Source organism: Nuphar pumila, chromosome 5, assembly GCF_984573655.1.
Source record: "Nuphar pumila chromosome 5, dmNupPumi1.hap1.1, whole genome shotgun sequence".
NCBI classification, from domain to species: Eukaryota; Viridiplantae; Streptophyta; class Magnoliopsida; order Nymphaeales; family Nymphaeaceae; genus Nuphar; species Nuphar pumila.
The window spans coordinates 32,594,006-32,614,409 of record NC_143253.1 but is presented as its reverse complement, the minus strand read 5'-3'; the positions used below and the strand labels follow the sequence as shown (position 1 = coordinate 32,614,409).

Sequence of the window (20,404 nt, the reverse complement as noted above, 5' to 3'; positions counted from 1 at the left end):
GGGTCTTGTTTGCTTTCAAGGAATTGGTCTTCTAAAAGAGCTTTGGTTTAAACATGATCCATGATTTTTTTTCAAATCATGGGGTTACCGACAATGTAGTTTAATCTAGAGATTCTCTCTTTTCCGAAGTTGCATGTGATTCTTGTCACAAATATAATTTTGGTGGAATGATTGTTATATATATATAGTGAATTGGGTAAGTGCCTAACCGTATGACGCGCATTGAGCTTCCATCGTGCACGCGTGATGGACGTTCAATGCGCGTTCATGTTAAAAAATAGTCTTTAGCCGCTTAAGACTATTTTTCTGCCCAGACCTTTAGCTGCGCTTTGAAGCACCGCTAAAGGTAACACATGTGTGAATGACTTTTAGTTTTGAAGTGCCACTAAAAGTGTATTTTCTGCCCAGACTTTTAGCGACACTTCAAAAACACTGCTAAAAGTTTTTTAAACCTGAACGTGCGCTGAGCGTCCATCACCCCTCAATCTCTCTCTCTCTCTCTATATATATATATATAATGGTTTCTCTAACAATTCTCATGAATTATACTTCTTGTGAGGTGAGATTGGCTGCTTCTCAGAATCACAAAATTGTATCTGTTACCTAATTAAGAATCCAATGAACTTGTCCTTGATGTTGGCTGGGTTACTGTTAGGTTTACTACCCAACTTTGACTTTGAAGTTTCTGATAACCCATAGTCATGTCTCTATTATCTGAAACTCTAATCCCTGATACTATGTTTTGGTTATGGAAATTGAAACTCGAAGCTAATCTGATGCATCTGTCTTTCCTGTGCTTTCCATTTCCATGGCCAAGACTCGATGCATGGTGCTGCATCCCGCAGTATGTTGAAATAATGAATGAATTATGAATGCCTTCTAGTTTTGTTTTGTGCAATTGTATGCTATGATTAATAGTGTCCCAGCTCTAATCATTTAAATTTTTTGTGATTCGGCTGATAGTTGTGTTGCTGTGTTGTATTTTATCCCTTCAATAAATCAGAGGAGTCCTTGCAAGTGTGCAAATTTATGTTAATGAATCTATACTTTGTGGTAATTATTAAATACTGACTCTGACAAGCCTATCTTTTACAGAAACAAATGCAATTTTATTGTATACGCCTTCCAAATATGATCACAACCCAGCTCAGCTGGGCAATCATTTACATATGCTTCTGCGGTCTCCTGCATTTCATATCAAGATTTAAGCAACTAATTTTTTCCCCTTTCTTCCTTCATCCTTTTTTTAAAAAAAAATATGAAAGCATTAGAAATGTTCACATTGAATGAGGATCACCTTTGGAGAACAGAAATAAATGGTAGGACAGAAACTAATGGTTAGCAATTAGTAAAATCCCATGGGGGTACTTATGTTGCATCCATTATGGCTGATGGATGGATTGAACATATTGCCAGGTCTTTGATGTTGTCTCCACACATAACTAGCACCGAGTTATATTTTCCCTCAGCTAGTAGATTTTAGTGTATGCCTCTTCATGCGATCCATTTTGATTCAAGGTAGGATCACGTCTAGGTGTTGTGCCACTGCTAGAGAGAACAAATTATTCACATCACCAAAAAGGGTTTTGAACCATTTTCAATGCTTGTAAAGGCCACCTATGTTTAGCAGCTCACTGACAGCCTTATCATTAAGCATTATAAGGGTAGCCACCAACCACACAGGTTTTGGCTCATAGAAATGGTATGATCCCATGTCATCCTTGGAGTTACTAAATGCTGATTGCAAGATCTAGAAGGGAGTTGCATTTTATTTTCTTCATCCAAATGATTGGACTTTTTAAAGGTGCTGTTTGTATTTTTTCTCATTATTATTTGTACATTATAATTAATAAACAAAACCATGTTTCTAGACATTTTGACCAAACATATAAATAGAACTAGTAGTGTTCAGATTAAAAGTTGTTTAGCAGGCAACAAACATTCCTCCTTTCTTAGATCTTCATGCATGGAGCTACCCATGGTGGTTTTCAACAAAGAGGAGACATGCTAGTAGTGGTGTGGCTGGTGGTGCCTGGGGCTGTGGTGGTCTGTAAGAAAGAGGAGGTGTTTTGGTGTAGTGCTGGTGGAGTTGGGGTTAGTGGCATGGCGGCAGCAACATGAGTGGTATGGTGATGGGTGAAGTGATGGTAAAGTGGGTAATGTGGTGATGACAGGGGTAGTAGTGGTGAGAATGATGGTGGTGGCCTGCAACAATGACACCTATATTGCCAATATTTTGAAAATATTGTGATATTATTGAAAATTTCATGTCACTTGATAATATCTTCAAAATATCGTGATATTTTCAAAATATTGTCAGGAATAAAAATGTTGTGATAATATCATGATCTTTTTGAAAAAAAAATCTTATTTTTATATATTTAAGCCCAAGTCCAATTTTTATATAATTTTTCTTTTTGTATTTTAAGATCTTTTTACACTTATTTCCTTATATTTTCAAAGAAAAATCATACAAAACTTATTATATTTTTTTGCTTATTATTTTTAAATTTTTTTAAACTCCTGAGAATTTCCCAAGATAAAACACTTAATGAAAATCTCTCCGAGAAAAACCCTCGCCGACAAATGGCCTTGAATGATAAAGGTGGCCTTGGTCTGCTATAAGGTGGGGAAATTAATTTTGGAAAATAGAAAGAGAAAAGCTCCCTTATTTCTAAAATGAAGCATGTTTCTCTTTATTTAAAAAAAAATATATACCCAATAAATATAAATAAAAGGTATTAAGTTGTTTAAAAATAAACATAAACAAAAAAATGCTTATTTATAAATGCACCCAGATGCTACTAAATTTAGGTTTCAAACCGTTAAAACAATTTCATTGGACTCCACTGTTTATGGAAATCTTTATCTAACAGCCTCAATTTGAAGCTATTCCACCATTGTGTGAGGCACCTACAAGTCAGGTGCTTTGAGATCAACAATGGATTGTCTATGGGAACTTGCACCCTGTGTCTCATAGAGACATAGGTATGGACATGATGGACATGCATAATGTAGCATGTAGGTTCTTTTTTTGACTAGGACATAGGGACGAGGCCATCATAACTAATATATATATATATATATATATATATATATATATATATATATATATATATATATATATAGAGAGAGAGAGAGAGAGAGAGAGAGAGAGAGAGAGAGAGAGAGAGAGAGAGAGAGAGAGGTTGTAGGTGGTAGCTGCTAATTACTTTTCTAGCCATCTGCCCCGCTAATCGGTATTTTAAAGGGTTTTTCCTTGTTTTCCTTAAATTTGACCATGCAGATGAGTTCTACTTGCTTGATTTTATAGGAATCGACTCTTGGATCATCCGATTCCGATACGTAGGTAGGTTTTTATAAGGTTTAAAAAGTCGATAGTCTAAGATTTTCCAAAATATCCAAGGCTTAAAAAATCATGTTTTTTATTGAAAAAATATGTTCCACGTGTTGTTTCCTAGTAAATTGACCATGCCGAACACATCTATTTGGTCAAATTTGAGTAAAACATGGGAAGAACCCTTCGAAAGCCTGATTTGCTGGGTGGTTAGCTAGAAAAGTGGTTAGCAGCTACCACCTTCTCTCTCTCTATATATAGGTGTGTGTGTGATTTTGCACATTCGAAATTCTTAACGTAAAATGACAAAGCAAGAACATCAACTTAAGTTTACGTTATTGAACAACAATTCTCACTATTATGATTTGAATATGCAAAATCACACACATATATTAGTTTTTATTGAACAACAATTCTCACTATTATAATCAATAGATATTAAAACTCCACCATAAAGGGGGGGGGGTCGATCCTATTAGTGCTAGTCCCGTGCTTGGATAATGGAGGGTTGGCATCGGTAGCAAACAACTGTGAAACTCTAGCCATATCCTATGAAAATAAGTCCTAAGATAATTAACTGACACCATATAGTTCGGATAATGATGATAATTAATAGATAATAAATAATAAATCCAACTTGTGAATTGAGAACCCATATATATATATTCACAATCATTCTACCAAAATTTTATTTGTTACAAGAATCACATACAACTTCAAAAAATAGAAAATCTCTAGATCAAACTACATTGTGAGGGACCCCATGATTCGAAAGAGAATCATGAATCACGTTTAAATCAAAATTCCTTTGGAAGACCAGTTTCTTGGAAGTAAACAAGACCAATATATAAGATTTGCTAAAGTTATTCAATAAATAACATTTCACACCTAATTATTAGGAATTTCTTATTTTTTATTTAAAAGGATAAGCATGAAGAAGAATCAATAGTATATGCAAGTAATGAATGACCACATAAACATTAAAGATTAACATTGATCCTGCCTTGAAGAGTTCTGATTCTTATATATCATTTAGATTCCAACATTCTGAATACATATAATGAATTGTTAACATGTGTACATGTATCGTGGTTTGAAAAAGGTTTAGACAAAAAAATAGAAAGAAAGATCACAAAGGGGCTTAAAGAAAGCGGTACGGAGACTCACCCAATTTTTTTGAGTTTGAGAGAATTTGTGACCCATTGCAGCATGTGGTCGGTATGGGACTAATAAAGTTTTGGCTGTCATTGGATCTGAATTTTAAAGGTTGTGGGCATCCTGTTTCGCACCTGGTCGAGTTTCAATCTTTATTTTAAAATTGGACCTAAGACTCTTAAAATATAGACTCAAAGTCGAGGATTGAGTGGTGATCTTGAATCAGGTTTAAAAGTTAAGCTTGGACTTGTGAATCGGGTCCAGGTTTGCTTTCGGGTATCTTATTTACTTTGTCAGAGGAGACATTTTGGTTCAAGTACATATGGTAGGTAATTTGTAGATAGATACTATGTTAATGGATTTGGATTTACCCGATCCAGTTACACCTCTACCTATTGGAAAATAACACATAAGGAGTTAAGGAGAGAGAGAAAGACTTGCTGCCTCAGATGATTGCCAAGGGCTCTCTCCTCCATTGTGGTGATTGATTTAGTACTATTATTTGGTTTTTATTATCTCACAATGTTGATTTGTTTGTTGGGTTAATTTTGTGTGCATTCTTTCCTTCATTTTCATGGTTGGTTTGGTAGAAAATGAGAGGATGTGGTGGGAAGGTTTAAGCGACGTCCTCGCAACATTGAGCCTGAGTAATAAGGGGATCCTTTCCACCCAAAGAGGACACCCTAACATTCCTGATGTGGAAAACCTTGACTTCGTGACGACTGACAAGATATTCTTCACAACTCTTCCCAAGCCTAAAACATTTGGGCGAGTCTCCCTACCACTTTCTCTAAGCCCCTTCGTCATCTTTCTTTCTATTTTTTTGTCTAAACCTTTCTCAATCCACGAACACAACAATTTATTATATGTATTTGGAATATTGGAATCTAAATGATATGTAAGAATCAAAACTCTTTATGGTGCAATCAATGTTAATCTTTAATGTTTATGTGGTCATTCATTACTTACATATGTTATTGATTCTTCTTCATGCTTATCCTTTTAAATAAAAAACAAGAAATTGCTAATAATTAGGTGTGAAATGTTGTTTATTGAATAACTTTGAGATGTATTCGCAGATACGTAGGTTGCAAATATTATATATTGAGTTTGTTTAATTCCAAGAAACTGGTCTTTTAAAGGAGTTTTGATTTAAACATGATCCATGATTCTCTTTCCAATCATGGGGTTACCATAGTTTGATCTAGAGATTCTCTCTTTTTCAAAGTTGCATGAGATTCTTGTCACAAATACAATTTTGGTAGAATGATTGTGAATATATATATGATTTCTCTAACAATTCTCATGAATTATACTTCTTGTAAGGTGAGGTTGGCTGCTTCTCAGAATCACAAAATTGTCTCTTACCTAATTAAGAATCCAGTGAACTTGTCCTTGATGTTGGCTGGGTTACTGTTAGGTTTGCCACCCAAGTTTGACTTTGAAGTTTCTGATAACCCATAGTCATGTCTCTATTATCTGAAATTCTAATCCCTGATACTATGTTTTGGTTCTGGAAATTAAAACTTGAAGCTTATCTGATGCATCTGTCTTTCCTGTGCTTTCCATGGCCATGGCTCGATGCATGATGCTGCATCCTGCAGTATGTTGAAATAATGAATGAATTATGAATGTCTTCTAGTTTTGTTTTGTGCAATTGTATGCTATAATTAATAGTGTCCCAGCTCTAATCATTTAATTTTTTTGTGATTCGGCTGATAGTTGTGTTGTGTTTTATCCCTTCAACAAATCAGAGGAGTCCTTGCAAGTGTGCAAATTTATGTTAATGAATCTATACTTTGTGGTAATTATTAAATATTGTCTCTTACAAGCCTATCTTTTCCAGAAACAAATGAATTTTATTGTATACGCCTTCCAGATGTGATCACAACTCAGCTGAGCTGGTCAATCATTTACATATGCTTCTGCGGACTCCTGCATTCAATATCAAGATTTAAGCAACTAATTTTCCCCCCTTCCTCTCTTCCTTCCTCTTATTTTTTAAAAATACATGAAAGCAGTAGAAATGTTCATATTGAATGAGGATCACCTTTGGAAAACAGAAATAAATGGTAGGAAGAAACTAGTGGTTAGTAAAAATTCCATGGGGGTACTTATGTTACATCCATTATGGCTGACGGATGGATTGAACATATTGCTAGGTCTTTGATGTTGTCTCCACCCATAACTAGCTCCAGAATTATATTTGCCCTCAACTAGTAGATTTTAGTGTATGCCTCTTCATGCGATCCATTTTGATTCAAGGTTGGGTCACGTCTAGGTGTTGTGTCACTGCTAGAGAGAACAAATTATTCACATCACCAAAATGGGCTTTGAACCATTTTCAATGCTTGTAAAGGCCGCCTATGTTTAGCAGCTCACTGATGGCCTTATCATTAGTTATTATAAGGTGAGCCACCAACCACACAGGTTTTGTCTTATAGAAATGCTTTGATCCCATGTCATCCTTGGGGTTACAAAATGCTGATTGCAAGATCTAGAAGGGAGTTGCATTTTGTTTTCTTCATCGAGATGATTGGACATTTTTAAGGTGCTGTTTATATTTTTTTTTCTTATTATTTGTAAATTATAATTAATAAACAAAAGCATGTTTCTGGACATTTTGACCAAACCTATAAATATTACTTGTGTTCAGATGAAAAGTTGTTTAGCAAGCAACAAACATTCCTCCTTAGATTTTCATGCATGGAGCTACCCGTGGTGGTTTTCAACAAAGAGGAAACATGGTGGTAATGCAAGAAAGAGGAGTTTTTGTGTAGTGCTGGTGGAGTTGGGGCTAGTGGCATGGCGTCAGCAACATGAGTGGTATGGTGATGGACTGATGGGTGAAGTGATGGTAAAGTGGGTAATGGCAGGAATAAAAATGGTGGGAATAGTGGTGGTGGCCTGCAACAGTGTCATCTATATTGCTGATATTTTGAAAATATTGTGATATTATTGAAAATTTCATGTCACTTGATAATATCATCAAAATATCGTGATATTTTCAAAATATTGTCAGGAATAAAAATATTGTGATAATATCATGATATTTTTTGATTTTTTTTATATATTTTAAGCCCAATTTTTGTATTTTTTCTTTCTTTTTGTAATTTATGATCTTTCTACACTTATTTCCTTATATTTTTCAAGAAAAATGATACAAACCCTATTATATTATTTGTTTCTTATTTTTTTTACTCCTTAGAATTTCCTAAGATAAAACACTTAGTGAAAATCTCTCCGAGAAAAACCCTCGCCGACAAATTACCTTGAATGATAAAGGTGACTTTGGTCTGCAATAAGGCCTAGGAATTAATCCTGCAAAAATAGATAGTGAAAATCTCCCTTATTTCTAAAATGAAGCATGTTTGTCTTTATTTTTAACAAAATATATAAACAATAAATACAAATAAAAAAGGTATTAAGTTGTTTAAAAATAAACATAAACATAAACATAAACAAGAAAATGATTATTTATAAATGCACCCAGATGCTACTAAATTTAGGTTTCAAACCATTAAAACAATTTCATTGGACTCCACTGTTTGTGGAAATCTTTATCTAATAACCTCAATTTGAAGCTTTTCCACCATTGTGTGAGGCACCTACAAGTCAGGTGCTTTGAGATCAACAACGGATTGTCTATGGGAACTTGCACCCTGTGTCTTATAGAGACATAGGTATGGACATGCGTTATGTGTCGTGTAGGTTCTTTTTTTGTCTAGGACATGGGGACAAGGCCATCATAACTAATATATATATATATATATATATATATATATATATATATATATATATATATATAGAGAGAGAGAGAGAGAGAGAGAGAGAGAGAGAGAGAGAGAGAGAGAGAGAGAGGGTTGTAGGTGGTAGCTGCTAACTGCCCATCTAACCGGGCTTTCAAAGGGTTTTTTTATGTTTTCCTTAAATTTGACCATGCAGATACATTCTACTTGCTTGATTTTATAGGAATAGACTCTTGGATCATTCGATTCCAATACGTAGGTAGGTTTTTATATGGTTTAAATAGTCGACCGTCTAACATTTTCCAAAATATTTAAGGCTTAAAAAATCATGTTTTTATCGAAAAAATATGATCCAAGTGTCGCTTCCTAGTAAATCGACCTTGCCCGAACACATGGTGAAATTTAAGTAAAACATGGGAAAACCTTTCGAAAGCCCTGTTAGGTAGTTGGTTAGCGAGAAAAGTGGTTAGCAGCTATGTTAAATATGTGCGGGTACGGGTGCGGATGCAGCGATGTGGCACTTAAAAAAACTTGGGTGCAGGGAGGGTATATATATATATATATAATTTTAACAGTTTTAAGTTAACATTCTGTGTATATGTGTGCATTTATGTATTTATATATATAATATAGATAAAAATGAACTTGATTAGGCTTAACTGAATCTACTTTTGAATATAAATGGACCTTAGTGTGGTTGACTTCACCTAGAACAAAGGAAGTTGTGTCCAAGTGTCGCACTTGCCTGGGTGCAGGTGTGATCTGGGTGCGGTGCCCTGTTAGAAGAGTCTGTGTTACATAGGTTAGCATCTACCACCTTTTCTCTCTCTCTCTCTCTATATATATATATATGTGTGTGTGTGTGTGTGTGCACATTCAAAATTCTTAATGCAAAATGGCATAGCAAGAACATCATCTTAGGTTTACATTATTGAACAACAATTATCATTATTATGATTCTAATGTGCAAAGTTATACACACACATATTAGGTTTATTGAACAACAGTTCTGACTATTATAATCATTAGATATTAAAACTCCACCATAAGGGGGGTTTCGATCCTATTAGTGCCAGTCCCAAGCCTGGATAAAGGAGGGTTGGTGTCGGCGGCAAACGGCTGTGAAACCCTAGCCATATCCTATGAAAATGAGACCTAAGAGAGTTATCTGACACCATATAGTTGGGATAGGGATGGATGATGATGATGATCAATAGATAATAAATAATAATTCCAACTTGTGAATTAAACAATCAGTGACAAGTTTTACAGGAAACTGCAGAAATAAATGATCAATATGGAAAGAGAAGTTAAGTTAGGAGCATGTTGTCAAGCATGTTATTTGTGAGTTGGTTGTGCCCAGGAAGTGTCATGTGATGTCAACAAGGGGCACAAGTGCTAGGTGAAGTGTGCGGCTAGTGTGTCCCCATGACTTGTGAACATTATTTAACATAGCTATAATAGCCTCTAAAGACTAAAATTTCGATAGTTTGCTTTCCTCATTTTTTGTGTCCCGATGTATGGTTTGGTGTATGATAGGGCTTCATTTATTGTACCTTTTGTATTTTTTGATGAATGATAAAGCTTCATTTATTCATTTTTGGGTACTTCTTTGGAGATTGGCATAGTATAATTCCTTTTCTTATGTTTCACATGTCCAGGATTGATTTCCATTTGGTACAATTCTTCTTTGCATGCCTGCCTTCGTTAGGTATAGTGCCTGATTACCTTCTTTTTTATTCTTCCTTCATGGCTTGATGAATCAATGAGCTATCACAAAGCTATTTATTCTTGTGATGCATGCTTGACAAAATATAACATCTTTAGAATTTGAACATTGCGTATTACCTCTAAAGATCCATATCTTTAGAATTTCAGAATTACATATTGCCTTCTGAAAATCCTAATCTTTGATGACAGCTGTATATTTGGTAGCGCAATATGCACGCTATGACATCCGAAAGAGAGAGGCGGTAATTCTTTCAAGTTCCAATCTTAATTTCATGAAGATTTCTGAAACAAATTAGCCAATTTGGTAGGTTATGTGTGCCTATATTCTTAGGCTAATATTATTCTTCACTTTCTTTGTTCTTTCTAGATTTCTTCCAGAATTGATTTAGTGCATAAACTTGATTTATTTAGTTTCTGAACATGATGTTGATCTAATAATTTGGTATGCCATATCATGCTAAATTCTGTGCTTATTTATACTATTCTTGTTATACTTAGCTTGTTGTCTTGTTAATCTTTGTTAATCCATTTGAAGCAAAACAAATGTAAATCATAGACATCTTTGAATTTTTAACCATATTTATGACAGATGAAATATATTTACAGTGAGAAATGTGCATTGAACAGTGTATCAAATGCACCACCAATACCTTGTGTATCATCTGTCTCTGAGTGTCTTCCATCTCATACGATGCTCACTATTTTAATTTATTTTCTTTGAAACAAATACATGGATCATACGATTCTGCTGATGATATTTTCCGTACACCTGTACAGCTGAATTGGGAAATTGTGCTTACACATGGGTAATCACTTTTGGATACTACTATTTAGGTTTCCATTTAGTGACATGCAATATTTAATATGCTTATCATGAGATTTTCAGGGCGTTGGCTCATCTTCCCTCGAGATAGGGCTGGGAAACAAGCCAAGCTGCTTACGGCTCATCTCATGTTTTGCTCGTAAAGAGGTCGTTCAAACTCATAAAATAGGGTCAGCAAGCTGGATATGAATAATAGGCACTCGGCTCTGCTCCAGTTATACAAGCTCGTTAGATAGTAAAAATTATATTTTGAATATATTTTATATGTTTTTTTTGTAAGCCTATTTCTCATTAGAGTTATCTGATCTTTCTCTCTTCTCTCTTCTTCTTCTTTCTTCTTTTTGGAGTTTTTTCAGCAGCCATTGAATCTCGTCTAAGGTTCTAAGACGGGAGACAAAGGCCAATCTACGTTTGAGAACCCGATTAAGGTAGGTACATCAATCGCGCAAGCTTAGATTTTTCCAAAAGCATGAAATATGCGTGGGACAAATTTCAGATCTTAACCAATGACATCTTTAAATTTTTAACCATATTTATGACAGATGAAATATACTTACAGTGAGAAATGTGCATTGAACAATGTATCAAATGCACCACCAATACCTTGTGTATCATCTGTCTCTGAGTGTCTTCCATCTCATACGATGCTCACTATGTTAATTTATTTTTTTTGAAACAAATACAAGGATCATACGATTCTGATGATGATATTTTCCGTACACCAGCTGAATGGTTTAATCCTACTCCATGTATATACTTATGGTTGATTGATATTTTCTGTTATTGGGAAATTGTGCTTACACATGGGTAATCACTTTTGGATACTACTATTTAGGTTTCCATTTAGTGACATGCAATATTTAATATGCTTATCATGAGATTTTCAGGGCGTTGGCTCATCTTCCCTCGAGATAGGGCTGGGAAACAAGCCAAGCTGCTTATGGCTCATCTCATGTTGTGCTCGTGAAGAGGTCGTTCAAACTCATAAAATAGGCTCAGCAAGCTAGATATGAATAATAGGCACTCGGCTCTGCTCCAGTTATACAAGCTCGTTAGATAGTAAAAATTATATTTTGAATATATTTTATATGTTTTTTTTGTAATCCTATTTCTCATTAGAGTTATTTGATCTTTCTCTCTCTTCTCTCTTCTTCTTCTTTATTCTTTTTGGAGCTTTTTCAGCAGCCATTGAATCTCGTCTAAGGTTTTAAGACGGGAGACAAAGGCCGATCTACGTTTGAGAACCCGATTAAGGTCGGTACATCAATCACGCAAGCATAGATTTTTCCAAACACATGAAATATGCATGAGACAATTTTCAGATCTTAACCAATGATCGATCAGACCTTGAAACACCTCTCTAAGATTGAGTTTCAATATGAAGAACACGTTTTTATGGATTTACGTTACCATAAAATAAAAAATAAAAACGATTTTTAAAGCAAGACGATTTTCGGGCTTTTAATGGGAAACAATTTAAGGAAAGTTTGTTCTTTATTATTTCTAGATCTTATTTGTTCTAACATGTTTAATATGTTAATATTAGGTTATATTGATGAAATATAAGTTTTATAAGTTCTGAAAATTTGATATATGCATGAATTCATGTTCTTGTATGTGAAAAATTGTTTTAAAGAGGGTTTTGGTAAAAATGTTTTTAGGGTTTGGATGTTTTTCTTAAAGAAAGATGATCTGAGCATATAAGGCAAATTATTTCAGGTTTAGCATGATTAAACATGTTATTGCATAAAGAAATCATGTTTTCATGATTGTTTAGGGTTTCTTATGATTTTTGCATAGATGTAATCATATTTGAGATATTTTTTGAAGATTTTGTGATTCTTGGATGATGTATGTTGTTGTTTTAGCACGATTAGCATGAATCTGAGCAAATATGTGTTATATGATGATGTAAATATGTTTAGAGCATAAAAAATAGTGATTGAATGGATTTTTATCTTGAATATTGTTCTTGCTTAATGGATCTTCAATGAGTTTGAATCATATTTGAGATATTTTTTGAAGATTTTGTGATTTTTGGATGATGTATGTTGTTGTTTTAGCACGATTAGCATAAATCTGAGCAAATATATGTTATATGATGATGTAAATATGTTTAGAGCATAAAAAATAGTGATTGAATGAATTTTTACCTTGAATCTTGTTCTTGCTTAATGGATCTTGCATGAGTTTGAATTTTGGCTTTTCTGTCCTCGTTTTTTATCTCGACTTGTTTCAGAAACAAATCGATATATCCATGAAACCAAAGTCAATAAATAAAAATAAAAATACTGGAGTATTCTATACATCCATGTCGTGAATTTAAAATCTTGTTTCGCTTTGTTTGGATCCGTATTGAGGCCAAAATGTCTATTGCAAAAGAGCATAAGTTTTCTGTCCTGTTTGCAGGACTGTTTTAACCAACAATTTTGATGGTTCTAAAGCCCTAATTAAGACCGATCAAAATAAATTGCGAAAAATCTGGGTGAAAGCTAACATGTACAAGATGATCCTGTAGAAAGGGTTTTGTCAAAAGATTTCTTTGTAGGCTTGGAGAAATTCCCCAAACCGAGATAAATTTTTGTAGTTGACAAGATCTGTCTTGTAATTTTCCTGAACAAGGTTTAGTCTTGGAATTTTCCTGATTTTATTATAGCGAATTTTTCAGTTCTATTTCTTGGACTGTGTTTTTGAGACATGAGGGCATCCATAGTAAAATTGAGAAAGTATAATTCAGTTTCTATGGTTTTTCAAAAATGGGTTAATAGGGATCCAAATTTACATATTATGACATGTATAGATGTTTAATGGTATTTTTTATTATGTAGCATAATTATGGATGTTTATCTCGAAATTTGTACTAATATGCATGCAAACTAAATGTATTCCATGTTATTCTTGATTTATAACTATTCATATGATATGCATGTTATTGAACATTAAATATCATAAGGCATGATCAATGTAAAACAAATTGTTACACATGTTGTTGCTTGTTTAAGCATGATCATGAATTGCATATGGTTGCTGCCTTTATTTATGTATGTGAGCATATAACATGGTGATAATCTATGTCACATGGGTGCGGGTGCGGGTGCGGGTGCGGGAGCGGGTGCGGGTGCGGGTGCGGGGATTCGGCACTTCCAAAAAACCCGGGTGCGGGGGTGCGGCAGGGGCAAAAATGTAAAAAAAAAATTTATATATATATATATATATATAAAATTTTGAAGTTTTAACAGTTTAACATTTAACAGTAAACATTGTCATAAACTCATAATATGATTCATCATGCATGCAGTATATCAACCTAAATATCAAATTATCAATCAAATAAGTAAAGCAATTACATAAATCGACCTAAATATCAATCAAATAAGTATGCATAAAAGAACTAAATTACATACCAAAGTATATCCTGATGAAGTAATGGATGCTAATAATTTTCTTCTTCATCATCAAATGCATCATTAGAAGGAATACTGGGCTCAGCTAAATCCATGTTTGTTACGTTGAATTCATGTTCTCCCTCGAAGTCACACTCGTCTAGGTTTACATCCCAAAATTTGGATGTTCCTTGTCTGCATTATAAACCCAATTTGAAAATGATAAATACAATACAAGTATATTTAAATGAAAACTAAGAAATAATCAAATAACTAAGAGAGCAAATTAGTACCTGTATTCATCATTGCTTCGCGAAAGTAATCGAAGATTTGAATGAACATATACTAAATCCTCTGCACGCTTGCTGGTGAGTTTATTTCTCTTCATGTTATGGAATTGAGAATATGTGCTCCAATTTCTTTCACAACAAGATGAACTAGCAGGCTGCGATAGCAATCTTAATGCAAGACGTTGCAGAAGAGGTGTTTCCGATCCAAATGTTGACCACCATGTGATAGGATCTATATTATCTTCTTCTCTCGCGAATAATGCCGGTGCATATAATCTCGAAGATGAAAATTTTCCAAACTCTTGTGTGACTTGATGTAGAAGATGTGCTTCTGGAAAAAGTCTTGTCATACACATATTTCTATGTCTTGATAGCTCTGGGTCTAAATTTGGAGGGACACGACCAATACCACCAGCCCGCCACTTATTTGCATAATATTTTGGATTAAGAGAATGTGCCATGCAATGCAAAGGAGTGTTGCTCTTATCCCATCTTCTGACTAAAATTGAATGAATATGATTAAAAAAATCTGAATCATCCAATGCAGGATTTTTTTCTTCATGCATGAAAACTATAGCTTGTATTTTTTCAATCATATTATCCCACATTTCATAAACTCTGTGAAGCATGGGCTCATCCTTATCAACTTCTCTTAACATTTCCCAAATAGGTTGCGTAAATTGAAGGAAGTATACCACTCTGTCCCAAAACTCATCATCAAGAATGAATTTTTTAATTTCTTGAGCCTTCATATCATCATCAACACGATAGAATGTCCAATTTTCATCAGTCACCATGTTAATCAAAGCATTCTTCACTCTTTTAATCCTCTTCATCATCACAATGATGGACGCAAAACGTGTTTCAGCGACCTTCAACAATTTCAAATCAGAATGCCTATTAAATATAACATTAGCACGATGGTGGTTAACAACAAAATTCCTAATGCTTTTGACATTTCTTTCTAAATCTTCAATCCATGAACATAAAGCATATGCTTGTGAATTTTCTTCTTCTTTGGGGTTGCATATGCTCTTTAGGGCTAGATTTAAGCTGTGTGCTACACAGGGAGTCCAAAAAATATGAGGGTACTCACTCTCCAAACTCAACGCTGCACTTTTACAAACCGGAGCTTTGTCTGTAATGATTTGTACCACTTTCTGATCACCCACTTCTTTTATCACTTCTATAAACAATCCCTTCAAATACTCTGCATTTTTATATTCCCCAGATGCATCAACTGCTTTCAAGAATATTGGGCCACTAAGCGAACAAGCAATGAAATTGATTAATGGACGCCTTTGAATATCTGTCCATCCATCAGACACAATGGAAACTCCATTTTGCTCCCATGAATATTTTTTAATTTCTAACAACCTCTCCACGTTTGCCCTCTCTTCTGCAAGAAGTGTGGTTCGTATTTTTTCTGAACTTGGAGGCACATAACCACTCAAATTACAATTTGCCAAGGATGTTACTAAATCCTTCCAATAAGGATTTCTAGCCGCATTAAATGGGAGTGAACCAGAATAAAAGTACCTCCCAACTTTTCTATCCAATTCTTCTCTTCCATATGTATTGAATGCTGCTCGTATCGTTCCTCTACCTCCTAGATTGACTTTTCTTTTTTTTTCAGCATCTTCTTGGTGGCTTGTAAATGGCACACTGAGTGCAGAAGAATCGGCCATTGCCTTTCTCTTCTCATATTCTTCTTGTATTTTCTTGTATTACCTTCGCATTGCCTCATCAACTTTTCTGCAAGCTGAAATGCCATGTCCTGGTATCTTCAACAAATGAGCCTTCACTCTTGTGTAAGACCCAACAAAATCTTTTTCGCAGAGCTTGCATCGAAATCTTTTGTTTCCACCACCTCCTTCTCCAGTTTTTGCAAGTTTATCTACATGTACCCATAGTGGCCCCACATCATCAATCCCACTGCAACTATCAGCAAAACTAGCAGCAGAACTCACATGTTGGGATGAGGATGACGCAAGTCCTTTCCCTTTATCCGTCATTTTTATCCTGAAAACACAAAAAAAAATGCATTACAATTTTCAAATCAATTCGAAAATACAGGGAGAAGGGGGGGCTCAGCCCCTCCCCTGCCAACCCAACAAGAGAGCGAGAGCGAAGGGGGCTCAGCCCCTCCCCTGTCGACCCAAAAAAAAAAAACTGATGGGGGAGGGGCTCGGCCCCTCCCCTGTCGACCCCAAAAAAAAAATGGGGGAGGGGCTCGGCCCCTCCCCTGTCGACCCAAAAAAAAAACTGATGAGGGAGGGGCTCAGCCCCTCCCCTGTCGACCCAAAAAAAAAAAAAAGATGGGGGAGGGGCTCGGCCCCTCCCCTGTCGACCCCCAAAAAAAAAAACTGATGGGGGAGGGGCTCGGCCCCTCCCCTGTCGACCCAAAAAAAAAAAAGATGGGGGAGGGGCTCGGCCCCTCCCCTGTCGACCCAAAAAAAAACTGATGAGGGAGGGGCTCGGCCCCTCCCCTGTCGACCCAAAAAAAAAAAAAGATGGGGGAGGGGCTCGGCCCCTCCCCTGTCGACCCAAAAAAAAAAAACTGATGGGGGAGGGGCTCGGCCCCTCCCCTGTCGACCCAAAAAAAAAAAAGATGGGGGAGGGGCTCGGCCCCTCCCCTGTCGACCCAAAAAAAAAAAAGATGGGGGAGGGGCTCGGCCCCTCCCCTGTCGACCCCAAAAAAAAAAGATGGGGGAGGGGCTCGGCCCCTCCCCTGTCGACCCCAAAAAAAAAAGATGGGGGAGGGGCTCGGCCCCTCCCCTGTCGACCCAAAAAAAAACTGATGGGGGAGGGGCTCGGCCCCTCCCCTGTCGACCAAAAAAAAAAAAAAAGATGGGGGAAGGGCTCGGCCCCTCCCCTGTCTACCCAAAAAAAAAACAGATGGGGGAGGGGCTCGGCCCCTCCCCTGTCGACCAAAAAAAAAAAAACTGATGGGGGAGGGGCTCGGCCCCTCCCTGTCGACCCCAAAAAAAAAAAAAGATGGGGGAGGGGCTTGGCCCCTCCCCTGTCGACCCAAAAAAAAAGAAGATGGGGGAGGGGCTCGGCCCCTCCCCTGTCGACCAAAAAAAAAGAGGTAGATGGGGGAGGGGCTCGGCCCCTCCTGTGCCGAAAAATGAGGGAGCAGGGGAGGCTCAGCCCCTCCCCTGCCGACCCAACAAGAGACCGAGAGAGGGGGGGGGGTGCTCAGCCCCTCCCCAGCCGACCCAAGAAGACGAGAGACATACCTGCCAGCCGAGAGGAGGAGCCGAGAGGAGGAGTCTGGGAGGCGGAGCTGAGGGCGGCAGAGCTGGGGGCGGCGGCGCTGGGGGCGGCGGAGCTGGGGCGGCGATGGGAGAGCTCAAGCTCAGGGGGAGAGAGAGGAGAGATTAGGGCAAAAAATATTTTTTGCCCTAATCCTCCTCCTTTTCATCGGGGGGGGGGGGGATTTTTTCGCCCAAAAATTTGGACAAAAATGACCCTGGGTGAGTTGACCGCACCCAGGGTCGTGTTGACCGCACCCGGTGCCGCACCCGCACGCGATCCCGCGTCGCGTCGCGTCGACGCGGGTGCGGCACCTGTTTTGCCGAGTCCCTGTGACATAGGTGATAATGATGTGTGATATGAGCATGTGTGTGACTTGGTGTGAGTCTGGGTTCGGTGAAACCTATAGGTGCCTGTAGTGCACTAGAAACAGAATATATATCCATGCACGTAATCACATAATTGCCTCGTGGAGGCCGGGCAAACAATGTTAACTGTGTTATCTCGATGGGTCAAAATAGACTTGCTTATGGAATCTTCAGTGGGGGAGATTGGGCTTGTGAGCCCGTGTGCGTATGCAGTGAGCACATGAAATTTAATTTATGAACCTAATAATTAAATAATACCCATGGCCCATTCGAAACAGGTCCTTTGGACTGAGGCCCTCTTTGGAGAGAGTTGGGGTACACACGACCGGGTGACTGTAGTGTTGTTTTGGAGAGCGATCGTGCCTCCTGGTCGTAGGGGCCCCAGACTACCAGGTGTCGTAGATGGTATGTCCAAAATCTCTGCAGAGTAGAAATCGATTTCATACAAGATCACATGGAGTTTCTCTCGGTTACGGACCGCTCCAGTGGAATCTCGGTGTGAGGTTGCAGATTCTTCAGTTGAATAAAGTTAATAAAATAATGGTATAATATACTCCTCATTGGATTGGTTAAATCGAAGTTAGAAACCCAAGAGTGTACCTTCAGGCTGGCAAAAAAGTAGAACATAAAAAATCAAAATGGAATCATTGCAATATTTCAGTTTGTGCATAAATTGTTATTTCATTGGCATGATACATTGTAGCATGTTTATTCTGTAATATGAATGCAAGCATGATTAGTTGTGTAAATATAAACTGTGCGTAATTCTAATATGTTATGTTACACGATTTGGATGATATCTGAAAAAGGTGTCAATGCTTATTTCTGTTATTAGAATAATTGTGTTCACATGTTTTGGTGATTACCTACTAAGGTTGTGGACTTATGCCTCTACTTATAATATTTCAGGTAATGAGTAGGCTGGAGGGTGATCACAGTTGGTTCAGGGTGGCGCCAAGAGAGTCACAATTCTTCAAGGCTTTAAGAGGGCTTAATATTTTTATTATTTAGTTATTTGATTAAGTCCTATAAATTCTGATAATGTTGGGACTAATATTTGATTTATTTTTAATGCAAACTATGGTTCCATTGAGTTATTCTAGTCTTACGTGTGGTGTGTGGTGTATCTATAACTCGCCCAATGCTTGAACCGTATTTAAAAAGAGTTTTCGCTGTGTTTCTTAAAAATCCTGGAAAGTGGTTTTTAAAAAAAAAAATCTAAAATTTTGGTTTCAAAAATTGAAGCGTTACAACTTTGGTATTAGAGCATAAGTTAAAGAATTTGTGACTCTTGGCCCGTCGAGCATTCAGTTATCACTGTAAGTATGGTCCAACTTAAATTTTTTATTGTTTGATTCCTATTGCTTGAAAAATTGTAGTGTAATGCGAGAACCTAGAAACATACTAAGGACCTCACATGACAGACTTAACTGTAGGTCTTGAAACTTAAATAAACATTTGGTTTTTGAGGGGATAAGTATTAATCTTTGAGGGTAAATATTTTATCAGAGTGCGCAGTGAATGCTTGATGAACTATATTTTCATAGTTCTTTTATTTGATGCTTATATCAAATTTTGCTGACGATTTTTTTTAAGGGGGGTAGAATGTAACACCTACGATTTTGATGTAGTTTAAATTTTAAATTCAAGTTAAATTCAGATTAAAATCAGGTTAAATTTAGGCAAAATTCAAGAGTTTAATTTGAATTAGGACACTAGTTAGATCCGTTATGAGCCGTAGTTCTTGTAGGAGATCCGATTCGGCGATTTGGATTTTGGTTGGTTTAAAAAAATGCAATTTCTTAGTTTTCTTGAAATTCTTGAATTTCTTGATTTTCTTGATTTTGAAATATTATGAAATTAAGTCTTAGGTTATAAAGAACATTGCAAGCATAATTGTAAAATTTTAAATATGTAGACTAAACAAGAAAATAAATGATTTTAATATTTTTAGATTATGACTATTGGATTTGGATCTGTCACATGGGTGCGGGTGCGGGGATTCGACACTTCCAAAAAACCCGGGTGCGGGGGTGCGGCAGGGGCAAATATATATATACTGTAGGTTCCCCCGACGCTGGTCGGGGGGCCAGTTTTTTTTTGCTGGTGTTTGTTTGAAGACTTGTTACCCACGTTCTGCTTGTTGTGTACTTTGGCGCAGCGGGACAAAATTGATGAACCAAAAGGATTGGCAATCTGATTGACCCAGCCTGCTGCATTCTGCTGAGTGTCATGATTCAATCATGTCTGAAACTCCCTGGTCTTCACGAAAAAAAATATTAGCAAAGGTTTGATGTGGTTTGTTGGAGA

General features: G+C 36.7%; 1 protein-coding gene across 1 annotated transcript in view; it reads left to right on the top strand.

Moving 5' to 3' along the window:
• LOC149837312 (uncharacterized) overlaps positions 1 to 20,404 on the top strand; it is a 37,016-nt gene that overhangs the window by 1,513 nt on the left and 15,099 nt on the right. Inside the window, exons 3-4 of the mRNA XM_090007329.1 lie at positions 9,903 to 9,952; positions 10,162 to 10,214. Of these exons, the coding sequence (XP_089863455.1) occupies positions 9,903 to 9,952; positions 10,162 to 10,214 (103 nt within the window). The remainder of the gene's footprint in view (positions 1 to 9,902; positions 9,953 to 10,161; positions 10,215 to 20,404) is intronic.